Source organism: Pseudophryne corroboree, chromosome 4, assembly GCF_028390025.1.
Source record: "Pseudophryne corroboree isolate aPseCor3 chromosome 4, aPseCor3.hap2, whole genome shotgun sequence".
NCBI classification, from domain to species: Eukaryota; Metazoa; Chordata; class Amphibia; order Anura; family Myobatrachidae; genus Pseudophryne; species Pseudophryne corroboree.
In genome coordinates, this window is record NC_086447.1 from 435,705,838 (window position 1) to 435,733,354 (window position 27,517).

Sequence of the window (27,517 nt, forward strand, 5' to 3'; positions counted from 1 at the left end):
AGTGACCCCCATGCACTACAGACTGCACTAGTGACCCCCATGCACTAGACTGCACTAGTGACCCCCATGCACTACAGACTGCACTAGTGACCCCCATGCACTACAGACTGCACTAGTGACCCCCATGCACTACAGACTGCACTAGTGACCCCCATGCACTACAGACTGCACTAGTGACCCCCATGCACTACAGACTGCACTAGTGACCCCCATGCACTACAGACTGCACTAGTGACCCCCATGCACTACAGACTGCACTAGTGACCCCCATGCACTACAGACTGCACTAGTGACCCCCATGCACTACAGACTGCACTAGTGACCCCCATGCACTACAGACTGCACTAGTGACCCCCATGCACTACAGACAGCATTAGGCCATGTAATACAGATAGCAACTCCTAAGTACATCTCATGGCACTATTAAACACTCACAGACTCTAAGATAAATCCAATGTATAAAAATGTCCGGAAACATTGGATTTATCTCAGAGTTTGTGCGTGTTTAATTTAATAATGCTGTATTTGTAGTTCAGTTACGGCTGTTAAGGGGAGCTCCCGGCAAGGGACCCCACTATTCTGCAGGTCTTACTCTATTACTCAAAATAATTATCATGAAAATAGCTATCACATTAGTGTTAAACTTTAGGTATGCTATCTGGTGTAAAGCTCATAGCAACTTTGCTTATATAGGTGAGACCGTTCTCAACACACCTGTTGTAAAGCACCTAGGAGAACAGCTGACACAAGCTATAATTAAGTTAAAACGGGGTGCATGAGAAAATGTGATCACAAAAAGATTAGCTAAATATTAATCTTATAAACAAAAAGCACTAATCCACGACACTCACCTATTCCTAGATTTGGGGTGTAACACAGTTTGTGACCACATTGATTAAATAAAAATCACAAGGGCTCTGCACTCACTATATTTCTCTGACGTCCTAGTGGATGCTGGGAACTCCGTAAGGACCATGGGGAATAGCGGCTCCGCAGGAGACTGGGCACAACTAAAGAAAGCTTTAGGTCACCTGGTGTGCACTGGCTCCTCCCACTATGACCCTCCTCCAAGCCTCAGTTAGATTTTGTGCCCGGCCGAGGTTGGATGCACACTAGGGGCTCTCCTGAGCCCTTAGAAAGAAAGTATAGATTTAGGTTTTTTATTTTCAGTGAGACCTGCTGGCAACAGGCTCACTGCAGCGAGGGACTAAGGGGAGAAGAAGCGAACTCGCCTGCTTGCAGCCGGATTGGGCTTCTTAGGCTACTGGACACCATTAGCTCCAGAGGGATCGACCGCAGGCCCAGTCCTTGGTGTTCGGTCCCGGAGCCGCGCCGCCGTCCCCCTTACAGAGCCAGAAGCAAGAAGAGGTCCGGAAAATCGGCGGCAGAAGACATCAGTCTTCACCAAGGTAGCGCACAGCACTGCAGCTGTGCGCCATTGCTCCTCATGTACACCTCACACTCCGGTCACTGAGGGTGCAGGGCGCTGGGGGGGGGGGCGCCCTGAGCAGCAGTATTAACACCTTGGCTGGCAAAAATACCACAATATATAGCCCCAGAGGCTATATATGTGGTAAATACCCCTGCCAGAATCCAGAAAAAAGCGGGAGAAAAGTCTGCGAAAAAGGGGCGGAGCTATCTCCCTCAGACACACTGGCGCCATTTTCTCTTCACAGTGCAGCTGGAAGAAAGCTCCCCAGGCTCTCCCCTGTAGTTTTCAGGCTCAAAGGGTTAAAAAGAGAGGGGGGGCACTAAATTTAGGCGCAATATTATATATACAAGCAGCTATTGGGGAAATTTCACTCAGTTATAGTGTTAATCCCCACATTATATAGCGCTCTGGTGTGTGCTGGCATACTCTCTCTCTGTCTCCCCAAAGGGCTTTGTGGGGTCCTGTCCTCAGTCAGAGCATTCCCTGTGTGTGTGCGGTGTGTCGGTACAGCTGTGTCGACATGTTTAATGAGGAGGCTTATATGGTGACGGAGCAGATGCCGATAAATGTGATGTCGCCCCCTGTGGGGCCGACACCAGAGTGGATGGTTAGGTGAAAGGTATTAACCGACAGTGTCAACTTCTTACATAAAAGGGTGGATGACGTAACAGCTGTGGGACAGCCGGCTTCTCAGTCCGCGCCTGCCCAGGCGTCTCAAAGGCCATCAGGGTCTCAAAAAACGCCCGCTCACTCAGATGGCAGACACAGATGTCGACACGGAGTCTGACTCCAGTGTCGACAAGGTTGAGACATATACACAATCCACTAGGAACATCCGTGACTTAATCCCGGCAATAAAAAATGTGTTACACATTTCTGACATTAACCCAAGTACCACTAAAAAAGGGTTTTTATGTTTGGGGAGAAAAAGCAGGCAGTGTTTTGTTCCCCCATCAGATGAATGAATGAAGTGTGTGAAAAGCGTGGGTTCCCCCCGATAAGAAACTGGTAATTTCTAAAAAGTTACTGATGGCGTACCCTTTCCCGCCAGAGGATAAGTTACGCTGGGAGATATCCCCTAGGGTGGATAAGGCGCTCACACGGTTGTCAAAAAAGGTGGCACTGCCGTTTTAGGAACGGCCACTTTGAAGGTACCTGTTGATAAAAAGCAGGAGGCTATCCTGAAGTCTGTATTTACACACTCAGGTACTAGACTGAGACCTGCAGATCGTGCTGCTGCAGCGTGGTCGGTGATCCTGTCACACATGAGAACATATTAAAGACGTCGTCTTATATATGAGGGATGCACAGAGGGATATTTTGCCGGCTGGCATCCAAAATGAATGTAATGACCATTCTGTCAGGAGGGTATTAGAGACCTGTCACTGGACAGGTGATGCTGACTTTAAAAGGCGCATAGAGACTCTGCCTTATAAGGGTGAGGAATTATTTGGGGATGGTCTCTGGGACCTCGTATCCATTACCTCAGGTTTCCTCACAGACTAAGAAAGCACTGTATTATCAGGTACAGTCCTATCGGCTTCAGAAAAGCAAGCGGGTCAAAGGCGCTTCCTTTCTGTACAGAGACATGGGGAGAGGGAAAAAGCTGCACCAGTCAGCCTGTTCCCAGAATCAAAATTCTTCTCTCGCTTCCTCTGAGTCCACAGCATGACGCGGGGGCTCCACAGGTGTAGCCAGGTACGGTGGGGGGCCGTCTCAAAAATTTCAGCGATCAGTGGGCTCGCTCACAGGTGGATCCCTGTTTCATTCAAGTAGTATTTCAGGGGTACAAGCTGGAATTCGAGATGTCTCCCCCCCGCCGTTCCCTCAAATATGCCTTGCCGACAACTCCCTCAGGCAGGGAGGCTGCGCTAGAGGCAATTAATAAGCTGTATTCCCAGCAGGTAATACTCAAGGTGCCCCTACTTCAACAAGGACGGGATTACTATTCCACACGGTTTGGGGTACCGAAACCGCATGGTTCGGTGTGACCCACTTTATATTTAAAATCCTTGAACACATACATAAAAAAATTCAAGTTCAAGATGGAATCGCTCAGGGCGGTTATTGCAAGCCTGGACGAGGGGGATTACATGGGATCCCGGGACATCAAGGATGCTTACCTGCATGTCCCCATTTACCATCCTCGCCAGGAGTACCTCAGATTTGTGGTACAGGATTACCATTACCAAGTCCAGACACTGCCGTTTGGACTGTACATGGCACCGAGGGTGTTTACCAAGGTAATGGCCAAAATGATGATACTCCTTCGAAAAAAGGGAGTTTTAATTATCCCGTACTTGGACAATATCCTTATAAGGGCAAGGTCCAAGGAGCAGTTGCTAGTCGGGGTAGCACTATTTTGGAAAGTGCTACAACAGCACGGTTGGATTCTAAACAGTCCAAAGTCACAGCTGGTTCCTACGACACGTCTACTGTTCCTGGGGATGGTTCTGGACACAGAACAGAAATAAGTGTTTCTCCCGGAGGAGAAAGCCAAGGAACTGTCATCTCTAGTCAGAGACCTCCTGAAGCAAAAACAGGTATCGGTGCATCATTGCATGCGAGTCCTGGGAAAAAATGGTAGCTTCCTACGAAGCAATCCCATTCGGCAGGTTCCATGCAAGAGGGCCGCAGGTTCGGCATACAGGACTAGGTCCTAGTGACCATGGATGCCAGCCTTTGAGGCTGGGGGGCAGTCACACAGGGAAAAAACTTCCAGGGACTTTGGTCAAGTCAAGTGACTTCCCTACACATAAATATTCTGGAACTGAGGGCCATTTACAATGCCCTGAGTCAGGCAAGGCCTCTGCTTCAAAACCAGCCGGTACTGATCCAATCAGACAACATCACGGCAGTCGCCCATGTAAACCAACGGGGCGGCACAAGAAGCAGGATGGCGATGGCAGAAGCCACAAGGATTCTCTGATGGGCGGAAAATCATGTGTTAACACTGTCAGCAGTGTTCATTCCCGGAGTGGACGACTGGGAAGCAGATCTTCTCAGCGGACACGACCTCCACCCGGGAGAGTGGGGATTTCATCCAGAAGTCTTCCAAAGGATTGTACACCATTGGGAAAGGCCACAGGTGGAGATGATGGCGTCCCGCCTCAACAAAAAGCTATAAAAGATATTGCGCCAGGTCAAAGGACCCTCAGGCGATAGCTGTGGACGCTCTGGTAACACCGTGGGTGTACCAGTCGGTTTATGTGTTCCTCCCTCTGCCTCTCATACAAAAGGTACTGAGAATAATAGGAAGGCGAGGAGTAAGAACGATACTCGGGGTTCCGGATTGGCCAAGAAGAGCTTGGTACCCAGAACTTCAAGAAATTATATCAGAGGACCCATGGCCTCTGCCGCTCAGACAGGACCTGCGGCAGCAGGGGCCCTGTCTGTTCCAAGACTTACCGCGGCTACGTTTTGACGGCATGGCGGTTGAACGCCGGATCCTAAAGGAAAAGGGCATTCCGGAGGAAGTCATTCCTACGCTGATTCAAGCCAGGAAAGATGTAACTGCAAAACATTATCACCGCATATGGCGAAAATATGTTGCTTGGTGTGAGGCAAAAAAGGCCCCAACAGAGGAATTTCAACTAGGTCGATTTCTGCATTTCCTACAAGCAGGAGTGTCTATGGGCCTACAATTAGGCTCCATTAAGGTACAGATCTCGGCTCTGTCGATTTTCTTCCAAAAAGAACTAGCTTCAGTACCTGAAGTTCAGACATTGTAAAAGGAGTGCTGCATATTCAGCCCCCGGTTGTGCCTCCAGTGGCACCTTGGGTTCTCAACGTGGTGTTGAGTTTCTTAAAATCACATTGGTGTGAGCCACTAAAAACCGTGGATCTAAAATATCTCACGCGGAAGTGGTCATGTTATTGGCCTTGGCTTCGGCCAGGCGTGTATCAGAATTGGCGGCTTTGTCATATAAAAGTCCTTATCTGATTTTCCATATGGATAGGGCAGAATTGAGGACTCGTCCCCAGTTTCTCCCTAAGGTGATATCAGCTTTTCACTTGAACCAACTATTGTAGTGCCTGCGGCTACTAGGGACTTGGAGGATTCCAAGTTACTGGACGTAGTCAGGGCCTTGAAAAATTATGTTTCCAGGACGGCTAGAGTCAGGAGAACTGACTCGCTGTTTATCCTGTATGCACCCAGCAAACTGGGTGCTCCTGCTTCTAAGCAGACTATTGCTCGCTGGATTTGTAGCTCAATTCAGCTGGCGCATTCTGCGGCTGGACTACCGCAGCCAAAATCTGTAAAAGCCCATTCCACAAGGAAGGTGGGCTCATCTTGGGCAGCTGCCCGAGGGGTCTCTGCTTTCCAACTTTGCCGAGCTGCAACTTGGTCAGGGGCAAACACGTTTGCTAAATTCTACAAAATTGATACCCTGGCTGAGGAGGACCTGGAGTTCTCTCATTCGGTGCTGCAGAGTCATCCGCACTCTCCCACCCGTTTGGGAGCTTTGGTATAATCCCCATGGTCCTTACGGAGTTCCCAGCATCCACTAGGACGTCAGAGAAAATAAGATTTTACTCACCGGTAAATCTATTTCTCGTAGTCCGTAGTGGATGCTGGGCGCCCATCCCAAGTGCGGATTGTCTGCAATACTTGTATATAGTTATTGCCTAACTAAAGGGTTATTGTTGAGCCATCTGTTGAGAGGCTCAGTTATATTCATACTGTTAACTGGGTATAGTATCACGAGTTATACGGTGTGATTGGTGTGGCTGGTATGAGTCTTACCCGGGATTCAAAATCCTTCCTTATTATGTCAGCTCGTCCGGGCACAGTGTCCTAACTGAGGCTTGGAGGAGGGTCATAGTGGGAGGAGCCAGTGCACACCAGGTGACCTAAAGCTTTCTTTAGTTGTGCCCAGTCTCCTGCGGAGCCGCTATTCCCCGTGGTCCTTACGGAGTTCCCAGCATCCACTACGGACTACGAGAAATAGATTTACCGGTGAGTAAAATCTTATTTTACTAACAATAAAAAAGTTTAATACTAATGTGATAGCTATTTTCAATGTAATTATTTTGAGTAATAGAGTAGGACCTGCAGTATAGTGGGGTCCCGGTCCCTTGTCGGGGGCTGCAGGCTTAAATGCATTGATCAATATATGAACTAAAACTCCACTATTTATTATTGTTAGATAATACAGCGAGTGCAGAACCTCTGTGGTTTTTATTTAAACAATATGGTCACAAACCGTGTTGCACCCCAAATGATGTGTCCTCATACATCTTGCCTAAATACGCCATTTAGCGGGAGATGCCTAGCATGTGTGAGCTGACAGGTCCCGTGCAACTCCGTTAGCATCAGTCCGATAATGTGTGTTATTCGCATCGCTATATGAGTAGGACACACAAACAGACTCTGCTGATTAAAATGATATGCGGCATGCCTATATTCTGTGTGTGTGACTGCAGCTGTATCTGCATACGAATTGTAACGTTACCGTGTTTTCTAGGAATGCAGATACAGCCATGGTTGCACACAGAATATGGGCATGCCACAAATCATTTTAATCAGCACTAACTGCTTGTGCAGCCTATTTGCATTGTTTTTCAAATAAGAGGCATATTATTGTAAAAAGTCGCACACATAGATGCTCTGCACTACCAAGTCATGCCACGGCATAGCATGACTAGATCGGCTGCTTAACGTGCAGGGAGGCTAGGTGTAAGTGGACACATCTGTATGTAAACTATGGGCACCATTCGTGAATGAATGATTAGGGTTTTGTCACTCCTTTACTTGTGTTAGAATGAGCTGGTGCTAGCTATCAACACAGATATTCTGGACCAGAATGCTGTTTTACCACTTATAAATTCACTACTTTGTCATTGAAATCCGTGGAGTGCCGCCTGTATTTGTTATGCGTTGATCTGTGAGACACCTTTCACAAACAAGTCCAATATATTATGTATGCATCTAAGGAGGGCACCCCAACTATACTTTATATATAGGAGTGCCAACTAAACCGGATAGATATAGATATAGATATATATATATATATATATATATATATATATATAGAGAGAGAGAGAGCACTAAACACAAACATGATAGATCTCATCACCCTTTATTATAACTGACGATGTTGGCGGCGGCGCTGCGGCTCTTCCGCTGGCACTCCCCTACCCTGTCTATGCCCCGGCTCCTCTCTTCCGGCTTCCATACTCTAGTTTGTTGTATTGCTGCAAGGGGGGCATGAGAGACTTTCAGATGGAGCAGGCTGGAATGGTGAGAGAGAGAGAATTCTAAAAAGAGTCTTGTGGGTGAGAAGCACAATGTGTTTTAGTGTGAGAACTCTCAATGAGTCCAGAGAGAAGAGCGAAGTACGATATGTATAGCGAGAGGCTGACAGAAAAGGGACAAGAGTAACAAGAGGGGTGGGTGGGGAGGTTAAACAATAGGAGACAGGGTGGGGAACAAGTCAGGAGAGAATAGATAAATAATTTAATTTAATATTTAAAAATGTTGTTGGTTTTTTTTTTTTGCGGTTCTACAATTATTTTCAATAATGCTTCACTGTGGATGAAATTTCTACAGTTGTTTTTTTTTTTACATTTAGATCAAAACCAAACCAAGTATAGCCCAGACCATTTTGGTTTTAAGTAATCTTTTAATGGACTTGTTTGTTTTTTCTGTGATCGTAGTATATAATGCAGTGTTTGTATGGTATGGTAGTGGGTTTTATTTTTAATAGGGTTTCATTTGTCACAGAAAATTAGGATGGAGGCTCATGGGAGATTTGCAGTCCTGTGGCACCTTACCAGAGACCTTCATGTGAACAAGTCTTCATCCTACGGTCGCACATTTGACAGGTTTGTCATATTTACCAATGTGTTTTTCATAGAAATTGCTTTACATGTAATGTAGTGAGATTTAAACATGGTATTTTTGCGTTTTAGTGGAGTAAATCTTTAGTTAGTCTTTGATTTTGGGATCATGGAAAGATGAAAAAAATGACACAAGGCAATCCGTTCCAAGGCATTGAAGCATATTTTATTATCATTATATGGACTGATGTAATAAAGTTTGGATGTCATATTGCAAATTTGTTTGAACTTTAAATGATTTCTCCATACTATCACTTTTGTTCAAAACCATGTTGCCTGATAAATTTGGGAATAAAAGACTATTCTTTCCAACTGGTGTTAAATTAAGGCGGGGTCCTTTATTTTATTTTATTTATTCTTTGTTACAATGTGACTCCCTTAAACAGAGTAGCATAACTGGTATTGAAACCTACGGCGCAAACTTTATTGGTTCACTCCCATAACCAGTTTTGATTGGATAGCAGAAAAATTCTGCAGCATACAGTATGTACTATTTAGGCCCGTTTTAGAAATGTACAGTTATAATGCAAATATGCTCACATTTCACTTCCATCTTCAACCTGATGGATATGTTTTTACTGAGAATACTTTGCCAGTGGCCTCTCTTACTCCTCCGGAGCAAATAATAAATGAGTAGCTCTTACAGTAGACAGCAAACACAGTGGCAAAATAGCTGTGTAAGTAAGCCTCATAACCCCCCAGACATCTCCTCCAAGCACTATTTACTGATTATGTTGGCCGTATCACATAATTATGTTATACTGCTCTACAATTGTAGGTCACTTTTCATTATGCTGGACAGTCTGAACAGCTTAGATGGCTGCACGTCATCTGTCAGCCAAGCCTGGTTACATCAAGTGCTCCAGAGACATGACATAGCAAGAGTCCTTGAGCCACTGCTTCTCTTGCTCCTTCATCCAAAGACTCAGCGAATATCTGTGCAGCGAGTCCAGGCTGAGAGACATTTGAGTAAATCCATTCGAAACTTGGAAGATAATAGGAAAATCTTTAGCAAGACGTGTAATGGCAGTGATGGTGTGTATCTTCTAGATAATGTGTAATGCTATTTATATTATGTGTGTTAGCTAGCATTCCCTGGTTAGTTTATATTGTCTATTTTTTTGTTCTTTTATGTTTAATATTATTTTAAATCCATTTGTATTCCTAATCTGAGTCTTCTTTATTTTTTTTATTTTATTTCTTTAAATAAGGGAAGATTATAATTGTCCTGATATTGTGAGGCCTTGTAATTCATTATAACTAATCTGAGGAGTAGCCAAATTATTTTCTGGTTAACTGCTGGAAGAATTCTAGAACTGTGTTGTCTTAATAGTGGAAAGATCATGCAGTGGTTTTTGTTGAGTATAAGAAAGTGTACATGGGAGGATATGATTTGATAGTTACACAACATTTCTGTGTTTTTTACATTCATGCAGCGTTCGTCAGCACACAGATCTGTTCTGGGACAACATCTAAACAAGCTCTTATGGACGAGATGGAGACTTTTAGCCTTACAGTGAATCCTTTGAGTGATAGACTTTCCCTCCTGAGCACCAGCAGTGAGACCATCCCAATGGGAGTGTCAGATTTTGAGCTTCCAGACCAGCAAATCGAGATCCTGCAGAGCTCAGACTCTGGATGTTCTCAGTCTTCAGTGGGAGATGAGGTGGATGCAGAGAGTTTAACTGCTCAAGATAACTGTGTGAACTCGAAGGAGGACACGGTCGATGAGATAGTTCAACAGGTTATTTCTGACTTGATTTGCACCGTTCTTAGAAATGTTGGTGAAGATCCTGAATTCAATTACTCATACATCGATCATGTAGATACATTTAACAAGATAAATCTATGCAGCCCAGCAGTAGATGAAACTGGTAATGAGGATGAAGTAGCTCAAGGGAATGAGCGTAATCTCACGGTCAGAGAGCAGTCTAATTTTCTGCCTGTGTCTGCAGAGGTTGGCATTGAAAGCTTGGCAAATGCTATCTCCAGGAACTTATCTTCTCCCTCAATGATGCATCAACAGATACCCACTGACTTCAGTTCTGATATGATGAAGGGGCACCACAAGAAAAGGAGTCAAAACAGCATCCAGTTTAACTTCAAAGGGAGGGGTACAGAAAGGGACGTAAATGGCAAAGAGGGTGGTAAACCGACCGGAACAAAACCTAAAGTTAAAATGCCCAGAAGGAAAGATGATGACAAAAAAAGGGCACAAAATGAAAAATTAAAGCAAGCCAATGTTTTCTTCAGCGATGGATTAGATTTGGAGAACTGGTATAGTTGTGGAGAAGGAGAAATCTCAGAAATTGAAAGTGATGTGGGCTCTCCCGGTATACGTAAATCTCCACATTTTAATATCCACCCTCTTTACCAGCATGTTTTATTATACCTCCAGCTGTATGACTCCTCGCGAACGTTATATGTGTTGTCTTCTATAAAAGCCATATTAAAAACATGCCCCACAGTGTTTGTCAGTGCGATCTCCACTACCAGCGTAAATAATGCATACACTCCTCAGCTGTCTTTGCTTCAGAATCTATTGGCAAGGCATCGAATCTCTGTGATGGGAAAAGATTTTTATAGCAATATTCCACTGGACTCCAACCACAATTTCCGGAGCTCCATGTATATAGAAATCCTGATTTCACTTTGTTTGTATTTTATGAGAAGCCACTATCCAACTCATGTTAAAGTGTCACAGCAAGATCTCATAGGCAACCGCAACATGCAGATGATGAGCATTGAAATCCTGACCTTGCTGTTTACAGAGTTGGCAAAGGTCATAGAAAGCTCAGCTAAGGGCTTTGCTAGCTTTATCTCCGATATGTTGTCCAAGTGCAAGGTCCAGAAAGTGATTCTGCACTGTTTACTCTCTTCAATCTTCAGTGCTCAGAAGTGGCACAACGAGCGCATGTCTGAGAAGAATATAATGGCCATTGAGGAAGGCTTTTCTGAGGACAGTCTCATTAACTTTTCCGAAGATGAGTTAGACAATGGCAGTACATTACAGTCCCAACTATTAAAAGTTCTTCAGGGACTTATTGTTCTAGAACATCGTGTGTTAACCATTCCAGAAGACAGTGAAGCAGGCTTTGATTTTGTCATCACTGATCTAGAGCAGATCAACCCTCAGCAGCCAATGACCTCCCTCCAATATATGCATTCCCAGCCAATCACATGCCAGGGAATGTTTCTCTGTGCGGTTATCAGGGCTTTACACCAGCATTACACATGTAAAATGCACCCTCAATGGATAGGTCTCATTACCTCCACCTTGCCTTACATGGGAAAAGTCTTGCAGAAAGTAGTAGTTTCGGTAACATTACAGCTTTGTAGAAATCTTGATAATTTACTCCAGCAATACAAGTATGAAACCGGATTATCTAACAACAGGTATGTTATGTTGTTTTTGTCACATTTAACATACTTGAAGGTGTAACTTTACTTAAAGCTTGTAAAAATGAAAAGTGGTGTTGCCTATAGCAACCAATCAGATTCTGGCATTCCCTGTGCATTCTGTAAAGTGATATACTCTGATTAGTTGCTATTGCCAGCACTACCACTTCTCTTTTTTACAAGCTTTAGTAAATCTCCCTGAAAATATCTTCCTTTATGCTGTTGCCATAAGAGGTTAATTGTACTGTGTGTTCCAGGCCTCTGTGGATGGCATCCTTTATCCCACCAGACATGATCCTGACTCTCCTAGAAGGCATTACAACTATCATTCACTACTGCCTGCTTGATCCATCAGCACAGTACCACCAGGTAAATGGGCAGTGTACTACAGGTTGAGTATCCCATATCCAAATATTCCGAAATACGGAATCTTTTGAGTGAGAGTGAGATAGTGAAACCTTTGTTTTCTGATGGCTCAATGTACACAAACTTTGTTTAATACACAAAGTTATTAAAAATATTGTATTAAATGACCTTCAGGCTGTGCGTATAAGGTGTATATGAAACATAACTGAATTGTGTGAATATACACACAGTTTGTTCAGCGCACAAAGTTATTAAAATATTGGCTAAAATTACCTTCAGGCTGTGTGTATAAGGTGTATATGTAACATAAATACATTCTGTGCTTAGATTTAGGCCCCATCACCATGATATCTCATTATGGTATGCAATTATTCCAAAATACGGAAAAATCCGATATCCAAAATACTTCTGGTCCCAAGCATTTTGGATAAGGGATACTCAACCTGTATAAGGTTTATCTTTTGCTGTCTTGAAAAAGAATATCCAGGCCAAAAAATGTTTTTAAATGACGTAAGTTTCATACATTTTACATTCATCCACTCTGGCGACACTGAACCACCACAATTCCGAAGCTCCAAATATATGGTGCCCGCTTTTCTTCCCTGGCCTCTGAAAACGTATAGGAGCACCTTGTTTTGTGTGATCTACATTAATGTGCTCTATTAAATATTCTTGTTTCCAAGTTATATGTTTTACATTTTCTTATCTGGTAGCTTATGGTCAATGTAGATCAGAAGCATTTACTGGAAGCACGTAGTGGAATCCTGTCTATCCTGCATTTGATAATGTCATCAGTCACTCTGCTGTGGAGCATCCTACATCAGGCGGACACTACTGAGAAAACCTTTACAGCTGCTGCTGCCTCCGTTACTACAATCAATCTTGGGTCAACAAAGGTAAAACACAATAAATTAATGTAATTGTTTTATTTACCATTTATTTGTGTATTCAAAAATAACCAATATGATTTCTTAATGGAATTATGCATATACCCTTACTGTTAGTTATAAGTATATTATACGTCACTGAGGATCTCAGTGACCATATAAATACTTTTATACAGTTCACAGATATCTGAGGTGACTTCTAATATCTCCAATTATTTGCAGTAGGGGATGAGTTATTCTTATAATAGTGACTTGTATTTTGTAAGCAGTAACATCACCGTGATGGGGATGAGGTTAAAATGCCGGCTGCCGTTCAGGATACCAACGCCGGAATCTCAAAAGCCGGCATATTACCGACAGACGGGGTCCCGACTCAAACCCCAGTATTCCCACTTGGTTGGTGGATCCACGCCACCAACCGAGTGAGAATAGAACTTGTGGTGAGCGAAGCTCGCCACCGGGCACGAGTCGTGGCGTGGGCGGCGATCCCGAGAGGGGATTCGCTGCCGAGATTCTGGTAGATGGAATGCCACTGTCGCTATACTGACAGCCAGCATTCCGTTTGCCAGTATTTCATACCGGATCCACGTGATGTATTATATACATATTTGTACAGAAATACAATAGATGCTGTGACAGTGCCTGCTTCAATCTCTGTTAACAGCCAGTTGGACAACCCAGCATTGTTCTCCTTCCACAATAGATTACCTCATATATGTTTGTAATTCTGTTCCGCTTTCCCTATCGGCACCACTCTCCTTCCAACTGTTTAGTTGTAATTAGAGCGGAGACTGGGAGGAAGCAAAAGAGACCTCAGAGGACCAGTCATGGATGTCTGATGTGTTTTAAACATAGTCACTTGTCTAGCGCAGAAGTTTCTTTACCCAAAGACAGAAATAAGTTGGATGTATGAACTTTGTTTCATATCAATCTGTGTTGGATACCACTCTGATACCGTGTTGGTTTGATAGGTTCCCCATCTTTCTAGGCCTACTAAGTCCACTTGCTAACTATTAATCTGTGGTTACCTGATTTCTTCAATTCACCTGCTTTCATCATGACGCGTCTCTCGATTAATTATACACGTATGCTGATAAATGACTGCTTCCCAGCTAATCATCACATTCAGTTCCTGAAACACTCTGTACTTCTGAGTGTTACCTTATATGCTACAGGAGATTTTTTTTTTTCTACCTTTATTGAACACAAAGGTGAGCATGAGGTGAAGGATAATAAAAAGATATTCTGACATTGGGGGTCATTCCGAGTCGATCGCTCGCTGACGATTTTCGCAGCGCAGCAATCAGGTGAAAAAAAGGCATTTTTGCGTATGCCCCGCAATGCGCACGCGCGACGTACGGGTACAAAGCTCTTTGCGGTTGTGCACAGATTCTAGCAAAGTTTTCCTTCGCACTGACGGCCGCAAGAAGATTGACAGGAAGGGGGCGTTTCTGGGTGTCAACTGACCATTTTCAGGGAGTGTTTGCAAAAACGCAGGCGTGTCTGAAAAACCGCAGGCGTGGCTGGGCGTTCGCTGGGCGGGTGTATGACGTCAAATCCGGACACGCATAGCCTGAAGTGACCGCAAGCGCTGAGTAGGTTCAGAGCTACTCTGAAACTGCACAAACTGGTTTTGCAGAGCTCGGCTGCACATGCGTTCACACTTCTGCTGAGCTAAAATACACTCGCCAGTGGGCGGCGGCATAGCGTTTGCACGTCTGCTAAAAACTACTAGCGAGCGATCAACTTGGAATGACCCCCATTGATCAAATGCACCTTTTTTTTAAAAAAAAGTTAGGCTTTTTTTTTTTTTTTATAGAACGCAGCTACAAGAAAACCTTTGGGGATAGGGTTCACGTCTGTTAGATTGAGCCAGTGAAGTTTCTTCAGGTTTCTTTTGTTATTGTTTTTGTTTTGCAGAATTCTAGCTCTTAAACATTTTTATCTTGTTTTCTCTTGTATCTTGTTCTTTTCCATTATAAATTATTGTCCCTGGGAAAAATAAGTATTAAAATAAGATTCTACAAAGTTTTATTAGATTAAGTTGGGTGAAGAGAGTTCTTGTAATTTTAGGAGGTATTTGTGGAGGTTTTATTAGTAAAATCTAAGTTCATCCTGTGATGTATAGGGGTTCCGGTATAAAAGACAGATGGTGTCTATCTATTGACTGTCTAACTAGACACTATTTGTTAGACAGACATTAGGTCGACACGGTCAAAAGGTCGACATGAAAAGGGTAGACAGTACAAAAGGTCGACATGAAAAAGGTAGACACCATGTTTTTGCATTTTTGTGGTTTGTGTGGATAGTTTTGTCATCTGGGACCCCCAATTGTAAAAAGGCATACGCTCGCCACGCTTTGGGCTCGGTGGCTCGCTGCGCTCGCCACAAGGTTTATAACCAACTCTATGCTGACATGGACAGAGAAGGTATGAAATAGTCCAAAAACATGTTACATTTAAAAAAAAACATTTGTCTATCTTTTTTTATGTCAACCATTTTCATGTCGACCTTTTGACCCTATCGACCTGTAGACCCCGTCGACATTTTGTACTGTTTACCTTTTTCATGGCGACCTTTTGACCCTGTCGACCTAATGACTGTCTAACATATGGTGTCTATCTATTGACTGTCTAACTAGACACTGTCTATCTGTCAACTGGATACCGATGTATAGGATAGCAAAATATAAAGTTAAAGAGAGGATGCTTTTAATTTTTATCTTTACAAGTGTATTAAAAATAGTAGATTTGAAGTTGCGCCTGGTCCTTCTTTTGGCTGTCATGTCTCCATTGCTGGCAGTAGGAGTCATTGGAGGGGAGCTGTGTGCAGCACTGCTCCCACTGTGCATGAAAAAGACCTGACAGCCATCCTCAATTATAATACAGACTAGTAGTTTTGGATCAGTGCTCGGGTCCATTCCACACTTTGCCTAGCCCCTAATCCCTCCTCCTCCCTCTCTCCTGTCTCCATCCCTGCTCCTCCCTCTGTCCCCCACTAAGCCTCCTCCTCCTACCAAGGCCTATTATACTTGCTCTCCAGAGGCTTACTTGCCTGTCATGTCTTGCTGGCAGTGGGAGCTGGCGAGACATGACAGACTTATTCAATTATGTAGATTCAACAAGCGGCCCACCAGCTGTTGTGGAACTAAACATCTCCGCATCACCTAATCTCCGCCTCTATTTCAACTAATCATACAGCTCAATGATTCATTCATCTGTTAAAAAAATGGATGTAAGACTTCTCTGCGTAGCTGTAATGTGACATAATATTCATTAGACTGTTATTAGCAGGATATATGTTCATTCTTAGGTGGGAATTCAAATGTTTGAAAAGTCAGTTGGGTGTTTGTTTTTTCCTGTCTAATAGACAGGAAAAAACAGACACCCAACCGACTTTTCAAACATTTGAGTTTCCCCCTTAGTGTGTAATTTGTACATTATTTCCATGTGTCTTTGGGATTCCGCCAGGTGCTCTTTTTCCTCCCACAGTCCAAAAACCTACATTTAGGATAACTGGCATCTGAGTATGGGGGGTATCCAATTAGCTGTGAAACTGACAGTTTTTAGCATTTCTTTTTCTTTTTCACGGATGCTTTTATCCCACTATCTAATTACTTAATGTGGAAACCCCCCGTTTTTCAAGCAAAAATATATGGGGGAATTCAAATGTCTATTAGATGGGAAAAAACAGACACCCAACTGACTTTTCAAACATTTGAATTCCCCCCATAGTGTCCACGAAAAGCCACGGACTTATGCATTTCCGCTGCACTTTTTACGTAAAAAATGCTCACTTATCGGGGATTTGGCATCGCCTGTCTGAGTGCCAGCATCAGGGAATAAGCGCCGGCTATCAGGGATAATAGAATAGCCCCTGGCGAAACAAACTGGGTAATCTAGTACACATATGTACTCTAGTATACAGGTGTGAGTAAAAAAAATATTCTCTGTACAGACCTGCGTAACATGATGGTGATATATGAATCAGTGAAAATAACGAATTCCTTAGAGATGACTCATCTAAAAGTAACCATACCACCGTTCATATGTGAAAGCTAAGGAAATGTTAATTACCTTATTTATACATACAACAATAAATGACACAATACTCTTGCTTATGTTTTATTTTCAAAACTCCCTCTGACAATAGAAACTCTTTCTATACTTCCCATGGTTTGTGCTGTATTACTTTTACTGTGGAAGATATATTGCCCATTTCCAATTCAGTGTCTGTGTTATTATATGGTATTGTGACTCCTTTCAGGTCATTAAGCATGAAATGTAAAACATTATCATTTCCTGGCTTGCCGTGGGTTCTGTGCCCATCGCAGCACTTGTCTGCATGTCTAATACATTTCTGTGGTTGTTTTTACAGGGCTCTGCTCATTAGATCATGAGTGCAAACACATAGAACCCATGAGTGTTGTATGTTGATTTTGTGAACAACTTTAAATGAAAACATGTCTGTATTCTGTATTATTGCTTTATGTTTGTTACAATGTAGAAAAGCCATGGAGACACGGCTGATGTGATCAGAGACCAGTACATGTCTGTCCATTCAGGATGTAACCTGAGATTACATATTATAATGAGTTTTATTTGCAGTTTATGTTAAGTAGTTTTATTTATTTAAACACAGAAGGAGAAAGTAACATTTTGTAATTGCTTATCACCAGAACCTGAGACAGCAGATTTTGGAGCTACTGGGCCCTATTTCCATGAACCATGGAGTGCATTTTATGGCTGCTATTGCATTTGTATGGAATGAAAGAAGACGGAACAAAAACTCTGCACGCACAAAGGTAACACATGCATTGTATTGCAAGGACAAGCCAAACCATATTTTGGAGAGGAGGCCTGGACTGCATACCCTGGCTTCTTATAATGGGATGTGCTATCTTGCTGGGACTTAGTACTACAATATAGGAACAAGGATGCAGGTGCACCATACACCATTAATATTATAACAACCGTAATATTCAAAGTTCTTGGCATATATTGGCCAGTATATGAGCCTGCCCACCTACTTCACGGTGGACAGCAGTAAGGTGTCAGAGCGTTAGAATGTGAAGTTTAGCTAATCAGTGTTATAAGGGTAAAAGATATGTGAAAAATGCTCCATAAATATAAAGCAAACACAAGGTGATATATGTGTTAAAAATAAATGTAAGGTGGTGATGCCCCAAAGTGGTTCAGCCGGAGCAATCCAGGGAGCTCCACGACCCAAAAGTTCACCCCCAAACTGACTTTGTATATAATTGAAAGGATCTTTTGTCTTTTGTGCAGTCAGCATGTGATGGTTCCCTGTTTAAAAGCCTGAGATGCAGTGGGTGGGGGGCTAATACAGAAATGAGGGCGTCCCAAGCCCTCAGGTGTGTATACACACACATAATATAGACTATATTTTGGAGAGGGGGCCTGGACTGCATACCCTGTCTTCTTATAATGGGATGTGCTATCTTGCTGGGACTTAGTACTACAATCTAGGAAAAAGGATGCAGGTGCACCATACACCATTAAAATTATAACAACCGTAATATTCAAGGTTCTTGGCATATATTGGCCAGTATATGAGCCTGCCCACCTACTTCATGGTGACCTCGTCGGACAGGTCCCTAACACTATAGGAGTTACCAAACCATGGGGTCGATTCTATTCGGCAACTTAAGAATAGCGCCGGGAATTAGCTCCCGACGCTATTCAATTCAGCTGCTAGTGACCCGCAATTGTCGGGAATTCTTCTCTCATCCCCGGAGGATGAGAGAAGAAACCCGACAAAAGTGCTGCCTCGCGGCCGGCGCGAGGCTGATTCTGTTGGGAATCAGCATCGCCGCGGGTAGTTAAGTCGGAGAATGCCCGTTCTCCCGACAAAACTACCTGTTAAGTCGGCGAGAACGGGACATCGCCGACTTAACTGGAGCTGAATTGAATAGCGTCGGGAGCTAATTCCCGGCGCTATTCTTAAGTTGCTGAATAGAATCGACCCCCATGTACACTGCTCACTGGAGGATAACCAGGCTTAAGTAGGCTGGCAGCACTGTGTACTTGTGAAGCTCAACCGTTACAAATCATGTGCTGTACAAAGGCCATTATAGTACTGTTCTGTAGTAAAATATTACGCTTATTCTGTAACGCAGTATAGCAAAAAACACTTCATTCATTACCAGGGCACATGTTCACCTACAGTTATTTTTAATTTTTATTTGCTATATGCAAAGGTTATCCCGTCAGCAAGTGAAGAACAACTTCTGCTTGTTGAGCTGGTTCGTTCCATCAGTGTAATGAGGACAGAAACAGTTATACAGACAGTGAAGGAAGTACTAAAACAACCGCCTGCCATAGCGAAGGACAAGGTATATTAATCCCTTATTACATTTGGCTCACTTGTTATTTTGCAGGTTTTATTTGTTTTTGTTAGCATTGCATATTATTGTTTAAAGCATCAATCGGCAACAGGTGGGCCCCCATTGAGCCTTAACTTGCAGCCCTTGTTCTGACTAGTTCAGATGTGACAGTACAGGAGCTGCATCATGTGACAACCATGGCATAACACGGGGAGGTCTTGCAGCACATCAAGGGAGCTGGAGTGGTGAATGCAGTGTGTTACGCCTCCATCCTCTGTGGGCTTCAGAATGAAGTTAAGCATTTTTACCTTAGATTAGAGTTGCCAGTGCGTGATGACCTATTACAGGCCGCTGCATTGAGGGGGTGGGGGGTGGCCTGCGTTCCCAGAAACAAGGGCATGTTGCCCCCATTTTTCTGTGAGGGGAAAGTCCAGGGTCTGCATGTTACCTTACGATGGTCGCAACGTTGGATCCCAGCTTGCAACGTCTACTGAGATATCTCCTGCATGTCCCTCCTTCAGATCGGGCAGAACTGTGCATTTTCATCCATCTCTGAATCAGGCCCTAAGTGACTTATGGGGAGGCCGGTACAGAGATCTGCGGGGCAAGTGCCGGAGTTGTTGGTACATATGGAATTTGAGGGCTAGTTGTGGTCTGAGAACATTGCAGGGGCATTTTATGTCAAGGTCTCCGTGCCATGGGGTGCATTACACAGAATATGGTCAGCGCGGTAATGTCGGTGCTTTTGATGGTTGTAGATTGACGTGTGTGAAATCTATCATGTTTGCCCATCATTGGTCCAGAGTAGACAAAAGCTGTGTTTATTTAATTTCTTTCTTTTTTTTAAATGGATAGAATTGGTTACATATAGATTTGTTTGCATGGTCATATATTCAGCACATCCTTATACTTCTATGCATAATAATTTTATAAATATGTGCTGTACAGGTCTATTATCTCTGCTCTAATAAGTTAATGTATTTGTCACTTGTCAATTACAAAAATATTGCTTAATCATTGATGTGATGTTAACTACTGTATGGTGCAGAATACAATGACCTACTGTAGTAAACTAATGATGCTCTTTTGATTGGCTTGATGAATAACAAATTCAGTAACCAATCACAGTGCATCCTTAGTTTTGTGTTTTTGCATTTGGTTGGCTGCAGCTGGTTTCTGTGATGTGGCTCCTGTACTGTAGAGCTGCAGTATGTGTCTATGAAAAGTTTTGCAGTAGAGTGGCTCACAATGACGACATATAACCTGCCATGTCATTTTGCTACTAAGCACTTTCCTCTGCTTTTAATTGTTTTAGAAGCACCTTTCACTTGAGGTCTGCATGCTACAGTTCTTTTATGCCTATATTCAGAGGTAAGATTAACATTTGCTCCCTTTTGGATTTTACGTTACTGTCTGTACTCAATTTTTTATTTTATTTAAAATGTTCCTGTAGTTGCATGCCGGTGGCTTAGTGTGCATACAGTCAGGGTCAGACTGGCCCACAGGGGTACATGGGAAATCACCGCTGGGCCCCACTGCCTGGGGGCCCACCCCCTCCTCTAAGGATCAGGTTCCAGACTGAGCCCTTGAGTTATACACTATACATAGGTTAGCTTATAATGCACAGGACTATGGTGTATTCACTACAGTACATTGCTGTTATTTATCTGGTACATTATTATGTATACACTAGCAGTATTAACTATATATATTTATCAAGGGTCCCAGACTATACATTAGTGGTTTGCCATGCCTCTAAACATGGGCCCCTACCACTGCATTTCCCCGGGGGGCCCTTCATGCCCCAGTCCGACATAGCATACAGTAGTGTTCTTAGTTTTGCAGAATACTGTGTAAGAACCGTTTTCTTAAATTGTCATCTCTTAGAACAAAAATCCTCTACACAATTAAAGTGGAACAGAGCACTGTAAAATAAGTTCATCTTATATATTAGGTGGTTTTTTTTTTTATCTACAAGTATTTCCCAAATCCCTGAAATGAAGCAGTGTTTTCATATTGCCTGTAAAAAGTGACTTCAATTTAAGTTTAATCTGTGGTCTGTGTTCATTCATTCCTCACATATGTTTGGTGGTATCCTAACAGGGTCCCCGTGTCTAATCTTGTGGACAGCTGGGCTTCTTTACTTGTTCTTCTAAAAGATTCAAACCAACTCAATCTTCCAGCACCGGGGCAATTCCTAATACTGGGGTAATACTTCATTCTTCTCTGTATTGTGTGTGTGGCTGCAATAATGTATACAAAAGGTATGATTGGGCTCTGGCGTCACCAGTCCTCACAGAAGATATATTTTGACTGCTTAGTCAATTAAGCAAGTAGCGAATAATTACTCTGTGTGGGGACTGATAGCAGTGAGTGACCAGGCACCAGCAAAGTGGTCAGGCTCCAGCATATACAGTAGATTTTTCCTTTCAACCCATAGAGGTGTGCAGGAAAATCTGTGGGATTAGTGCAGCTGCTCATACTTGGGAATTGGATACAGGCCTATGTGTTCCTGTTGTGTGGTTAATCTGCATATTAATCCTTTGTGTTACTGTGTACATTTGTGCCTTCTTTCCTTCAGTCTGTGGCTCTGTGCATTGTACAGCAAAAGCAGATCCCCTTTTTACATGTAGTCAGCCATTTTGCCAGTGTTCTCTTTGTATATACCTTTAAACTAATGATGGCACTGGTACTTCCTGTGATTATTTGAAGAAGCATAGGGGGGTATTCAATTAGCTTCAGCAATTTCGGAGCTATCAAATTCACCCCCCTGCGTATTCAATTACGGGCCATTTATCGCCAGCACATGTGCGAAAACAGGTGGATTTGGCGAAACACCTGTTTTTCGCTCCTGCTGAATTTTTCGCCTAGGCGAAAAACGTCCCTGCTATTGCATAGGGCAACTCACCATTCACCCTAAAAATAGCGAAAAGTGCCTTTTTTTCACCTAGACGAAAAAACTGCCCTAATTGAATATTATCATAAAAACTTTTTCTCTTAAAGCTGTTTTGCACAATAAATGTGGTATTTACAGTCAAAGTGAAATTCCTAGACCAAATCTAATTAATGCCCAATACAGTTTATCCTAAACTGTGGAAACCTCTGTCCTCATGCTGTGAGTTAGTACCAATTCTCAGGGCAATCTGGGGAGGTACATGTGAGTTGGCTGCTATTTCAACACCATATTTCTCTGTGTGTTTGTGGGAGGAGCCTTTTATTCTTAGTGGGCACAGCGTCTTTCAGCACCCGTAGGAAGCACACCTCAGGGAATACAGTAACAGGGAAGCTGATTTACATACTTACTTATAATAGATATACCATTAGGTACAATGACATTCCATACTGCAATAAATAAAAGCCGGTTTCATCTTTCTCAGATGTTTGCAGCCAATGTTTCTAGTTTTAAACCTCATCAATGTTTATTACACCCTGTGAGAGTTCAATATTATACCCACTGATGTGTAAGGACTGGAAGATTCAAGATTTTTAAAATGTGTTCTGTGCCAGTAGATCATCACAATGCTATACAGAATGTTGGTGTTTCCTATGTACTTCTTTTATTCCCTACAGGTAAATCATTAACATATGTTCTCCTGCTGCCTTTGACATTTCAGGGTTTTAAATGAGTTCATTATGAAAAATCCAACTCTAGATAACAAGAAGGACCAGAGAGATTTGCAGGTAAGAACCCAGCCTGCAGCTGTAGTGTGTACTATGAGAATTGTTCTTTTTTTCTTTTATCATTGTTTAATATCACTGTTAATTAGCATCAGGTGCATGTACCATTGGCAGCATAATGCTGCATTGACAGGCAATAAGAAGATGACCAAATTCTTTAGTTATTTATAGTATTTTTTCCATTAAAAGGTTAATAGTGGAAGGCAATTCACTATTCCAATATTGTACCAGTATAAACTAGATAAACTTCCTTACTAGAGTCAGTGATGTTTTTATAGGAAAGGAGAGTGCCATGTTTCTTATATCTAACTTTAGTATAAGTTACTGGTGTTATTTTGTTTGTCTTCACATTTGCTACACATTTTATTGTGTACCAGAAACCTCACCGGCCCTCTCGTTGTAGTCTGTATGTAATCATTTGTATTATAACACCGGGATCCCGTACCCAGCCCCACTGCAAAATATATTGTCTTTGTGGTAATACATATGAATAATAGTGATAATAATTCTGCTTTGTTGGTATGACATCACCTACAATTATTTCTGGTTTTCCTTAGGATGTCACTTATAAAATCGTAGATGCCATTGGTGCAGTTGCCGGTTCATCATTGGAGCAAACTACATGGTTAAGGAGAAATCTGGAAGTGAAGCCTTCCCCTAAAATAACTGTAGATGGAACCATTCCAGAATCTGATGTTGAAGGTATGGTCATCCTTACAAATAAATACTATGCAAAATAGCCACCTGAACCAGAGAGAGAGCTACTGTAGAATTATGTGGTACATATATATATGATAGGAGTTTTTGCTGTACTTCTAAAATGCTACGGAGTTCACTTTGTGGAAGGACGAAAAAAGTTTGTAAAGGTAGTGAGTCCGGTTAGTCTTCTCCACCCACCACCTGCTAGTCTTCTCCACCCACCACCTGCTAGTGACCTGCTAGTCTTCTCCACCCACCACCTGCTAGTGACCTGCTAGTCTTCTCCACCCACCACCTGATAGTGACCTGCTAGTCTTCTCCACCCACCACCTGCTAGTGACCTGCTAGTCTTCTCCACCCACCACCTGCTAGTGACCTGCTAGTCTTCTCCACCCACCACCTGCTAGTGAGCTGCTAGTCTTCTCCACCCACCACCCGCTAGTGAGCTGCTAGTCTTCTCCACCCACCACCTGCTAGTGACCTGCTAGTCTTCTCCACCCACCACCTGCTAGTGACCTGCTAGTCTTCTCCACCCACCACCTACTAGTGTCTCTCTACCCTCTCTGCTCTCCACATACAGCTGGTTCCAGTTGTTGTTGTTGTTGTTGTTGTTGTTGTTGAACCTAGAAGAGGGCAAGCTCATATAGCCAAACAGCTGAAGGTGGAATTTAAGCTACAACATATGAAATTATTATCCTTAAACCATGGGTTTTAAAAGGAAACTAAACTAATAATTTTCCATGTAATGTACAGTATATCCAACAGTTCATGGTAATATTATATTATGTGCAAGTTGTTGTGGCTTATTTTTTCTGCTGGCTTATAGTAGAAAACTATGCCTTAAACTCAAAATGTCTGTAGAGCTTATGACCACTAGTGTTTATTACATGTACTGTATTTAACTGGTGTTTGTCATAGGTGTTGCCTCTAGAAACTATGGTTTGTAGTGTCATTATAACAGTGATGTGTGGTGAGGTGAGGCAGAGCCTTTCCTGTCATACTAACATATATGCCAGAATTTTGACCATATAAAGTATATGAAAAATACAAAAAAAATATTATAATTATCTTCTTTGTATTATTTTAATAATTTTTGGAATCAAAACTCTGGAGTAAAAAGTCTATGACCGGTGAGGCAGTGCCTCCTTCCCTACCTTTCCACACATATCTGATCAAAACTCACCAGTTTCCCAGCAGTATATACTTGTATATATTGTGTCTAAATCTGGCTCTGGTACTAGCCAGTGACTCCTCAGCCGTTTACCTCACCGCACGTCTCTACATTATAACCTATCATGGACTGTTCCCAGCATTGCAGAGACATTACAGTTGTATTCCAGTTTTTTATTGCATTGTGTTCCATTGTTTACAGCATGCTACTGCACTGGGAGAGCTGACCGTTAAATGCTAATAATATATGTGTAACATGCATTCTTGGTAGCCTCAAAATTGTGTTTTTTTTAAACCATTATGCTATATTTTCTAAAGTGTTGTAGGTTGCAGAGCCCTACTGACTGCCCAGAATAGTTCATTTTAAACACACTTGATAGATGTTTGCTCATTTATGCTGCACATACTTTTAACCTGTCAAAAACTGGACAACCACTTCTCAATAAGAAATCCCTCCCTGGACAGAAACTTTGGGGTCCAATCTCCTTACCACTTTACCTGAAGCAAATTGCCAGACCACATTGTAAAGACAAGTGCACCATATGACATCCATAGCACTGTATTGGAAGGGTATATGGGAAGTACAATTTTTAATTTAGCTGGAGGGGTTCTTTAATAAATTATTTTTTCTTCTCTCTCTGTCTCTCAGACATTATGCTGTCTCCAATGATGGAAATATCACACATCACCCCTTCGGTGTATAGTGTACATGCACTCACGTTACTTGCTGAGGTAAGAAAAGTATTCGGAGAAAGTGATGTGGCTCAGTGTTACCCGGGATGTGTTACATTAAGCAGTTTTATTTATCTATCTTGCCAGGTTCTTGCTCATTTGCTGGATATGGTATTTTACAGTGATGAGAAGGAGAAAGTTATCCCTTTACTTGTCAATATCATGCATTACGTAGTACCCTATTTACGTAACCACAGGTAATGGTATTATTGCTGCTTGTCACTATCTGTTCTGGTAAAATAAAAAAGTGATTTAGCCCAGTGGCCTGCACAAAATCAACCTTCTGTTTATTACAGTGCTTGTAAGATTTATTTGATACTTCAGACAGATTTATCAAGCCTTGGAGAGTGATAAATAGCACGGTGTTAAAATACCAACCAATCAGCTCCTAGCTTCCATGTCACAGGCTGTGTTTGAAAAATGACAGGAGCGGATTAGCTGGTACTTTATCACTGTGCTATTTATCACTCTCCAAGGCTTGATAAATCTCGGCATAAGTCATGTAAATTTAATTTCTGACACTTTTGGGAAACAATTGTGACCTTTATCACCTGCAGCAAATACACACCCAGCACTGACGACATTCTGTAGCCTCTCCATTACAGCCTACAGGGTTTTGCACTGGCTTTAAGGCACAGTGCTAACAGCAGCTTTCTAAGATGATGTAGAATACGCCCTTTGCCTATAGTTCATGGCTTCACATCCCCCATTAGGTTGAGCAACATACAGATGCGTCCACATACATCTAGCCTCCTGGCCCTTCTACTCACACTGTGCCATAGCGTGACTCTGCAGCGCCGAGCGTCTTTCTGTGCAACTTTTTAATTAAAATGCATCTTATTTGCTCAGCGTCCCATATTATATTGGTAGCACTTTAACTTTTGTAGTGGGATAACCTCTGTGGGTTCATACACCCCTATATCTGCACCTCCGAAAACTCTCCTCTAAATGATATGGGTTGTTCAGTCATTGTCCTAATAATGATGAGCTATGTTGTGTCATATCTGTGCTTTATCATTGCAGTGCTCATAATGCTTCCAGTTACCGTGCTTGTGTGCAGCTACTAAGCAGTCTCAGTGGCTATCAGTACACCAGACGCACATGGAAGAAGGAAGCCTTTGATCTCTTCATGGATCACAACTTCTTTCAGATGGATGGCTCCTGTGTTAGTCAGTAAGACTCCCCTTCCATCCTTCTGATTACATACAGGTGTTATAGCTTCATGTATGGCGGAGTAAACCCTTCATAATGGGATTGAATGTATTTGTAATGCTTGGATCATTAAGTAAATTATAAACTCTTGTGTGAAGGACCAGCTGTTCCTATGTTTTTTAAAGACGAGATATGACTGTACAATGTGATCAGATTTAGTTCATTAATTCTTCAACTACTGTATGTATTTAATATTTATGCAAGATATATCAGTTTAGGGTCTGTTGCGTCTCGACTAGAGTACAGTTTCTCCCTAGTTACTGTTTATGGCGTCTTCTTATAAGTTTATTTACTTATCTGTCCATGTAGCTGGAGGGCAATCATGGACCATCTGATGACACATGACAAAACCACATTTCGAGACTTAATGAGTAAGTTGTTTTCTCTTCCCATTTTCAGTCTGTCCTTTCTGAACCTGACATTGCATTTAGTATCCCTGTATTTGAGCTCAAGGCTTGTACAGTGCATCCAGAAAGTATTCACAGCGCTTCACTTTTTCCACGTTTTGTTATGTTACAGCCTTACACCAAAATGGAATACATTTTTTCCCTCAAAATTCTACACACAATACCCCATAATGACAACGTGAAAAACGTTTTTTTTGAGATTTTTGCAAATTTTTTAAAACTAAGAAATCACATGTATATAAATATTCACCGCATTTGCCATGAAGCTAACACTTGTCTATATAAGGTCCCACACTTGACAGTGCATGTCTGAGCACAAACAAAGCATGAAGTCAAAGGAATGTCT

The 27,517-nt window shown here is 42.4% G+C and overlaps 1 protein-coding gene across 5 annotated transcripts in view; it reads left to right on the forward strand.

Annotated features, from left to right (window-relative positions):
* DOP1A (DOP1 leucine zipper like protein A) overlaps window positions 1-27,517 on the forward strand; it is a 241,042-nt gene that overhangs the window by 201,377 nt on the left and 12,148 nt on the right. For all 5 annotated transcript variants that reach the window (XM_063916890.1, XM_063916893.1, XM_063916894.1 and 2 more), the window contains 15 exons: window positions 8,160-8,260; window positions 9,054-9,310; window positions 9,712-11,671; window positions 11,932-12,043; window positions 12,754-12,936; window positions 17,606-17,731; window positions 19,148-19,282; window positions 20,589-20,644; window positions 21,377-21,481; window positions 22,888-22,954; window positions 23,509-23,653; window positions 25,470-25,552; window positions 25,640-25,749; window positions 26,576-26,725; window positions 27,074-27,135. In XM_063916890.1, the coding sequence (XP_063772960.1) occupies window positions 8,160-8,260; window positions 9,054-9,310; window positions 9,712-11,671; window positions 11,932-12,043; window positions 12,754-12,936; window positions 17,606-17,731; window positions 19,148-19,282; window positions 20,589-20,644; window positions 21,377-21,481; window positions 22,888-22,954; window positions 23,509-23,653; window positions 25,470-25,552; window positions 25,640-25,749; window positions 26,576-26,725; window positions 27,074-27,135 (3,652 nt within the window). The remainder of the gene's footprint in view (window positions 1-8,159; window positions 8,261-9,053; window positions 9,311-9,711; window positions 11,672-11,931; window positions 12,044-12,753; window positions 12,937-17,605; window positions 17,732-19,147; window positions 19,283-20,588; window positions 20,645-21,376; window positions 21,482-22,887; window positions 22,955-23,508; window positions 23,654-25,469; window positions 25,553-25,639; window positions 25,750-26,575; window positions 26,726-27,073; window positions 27,136-27,517) is intronic.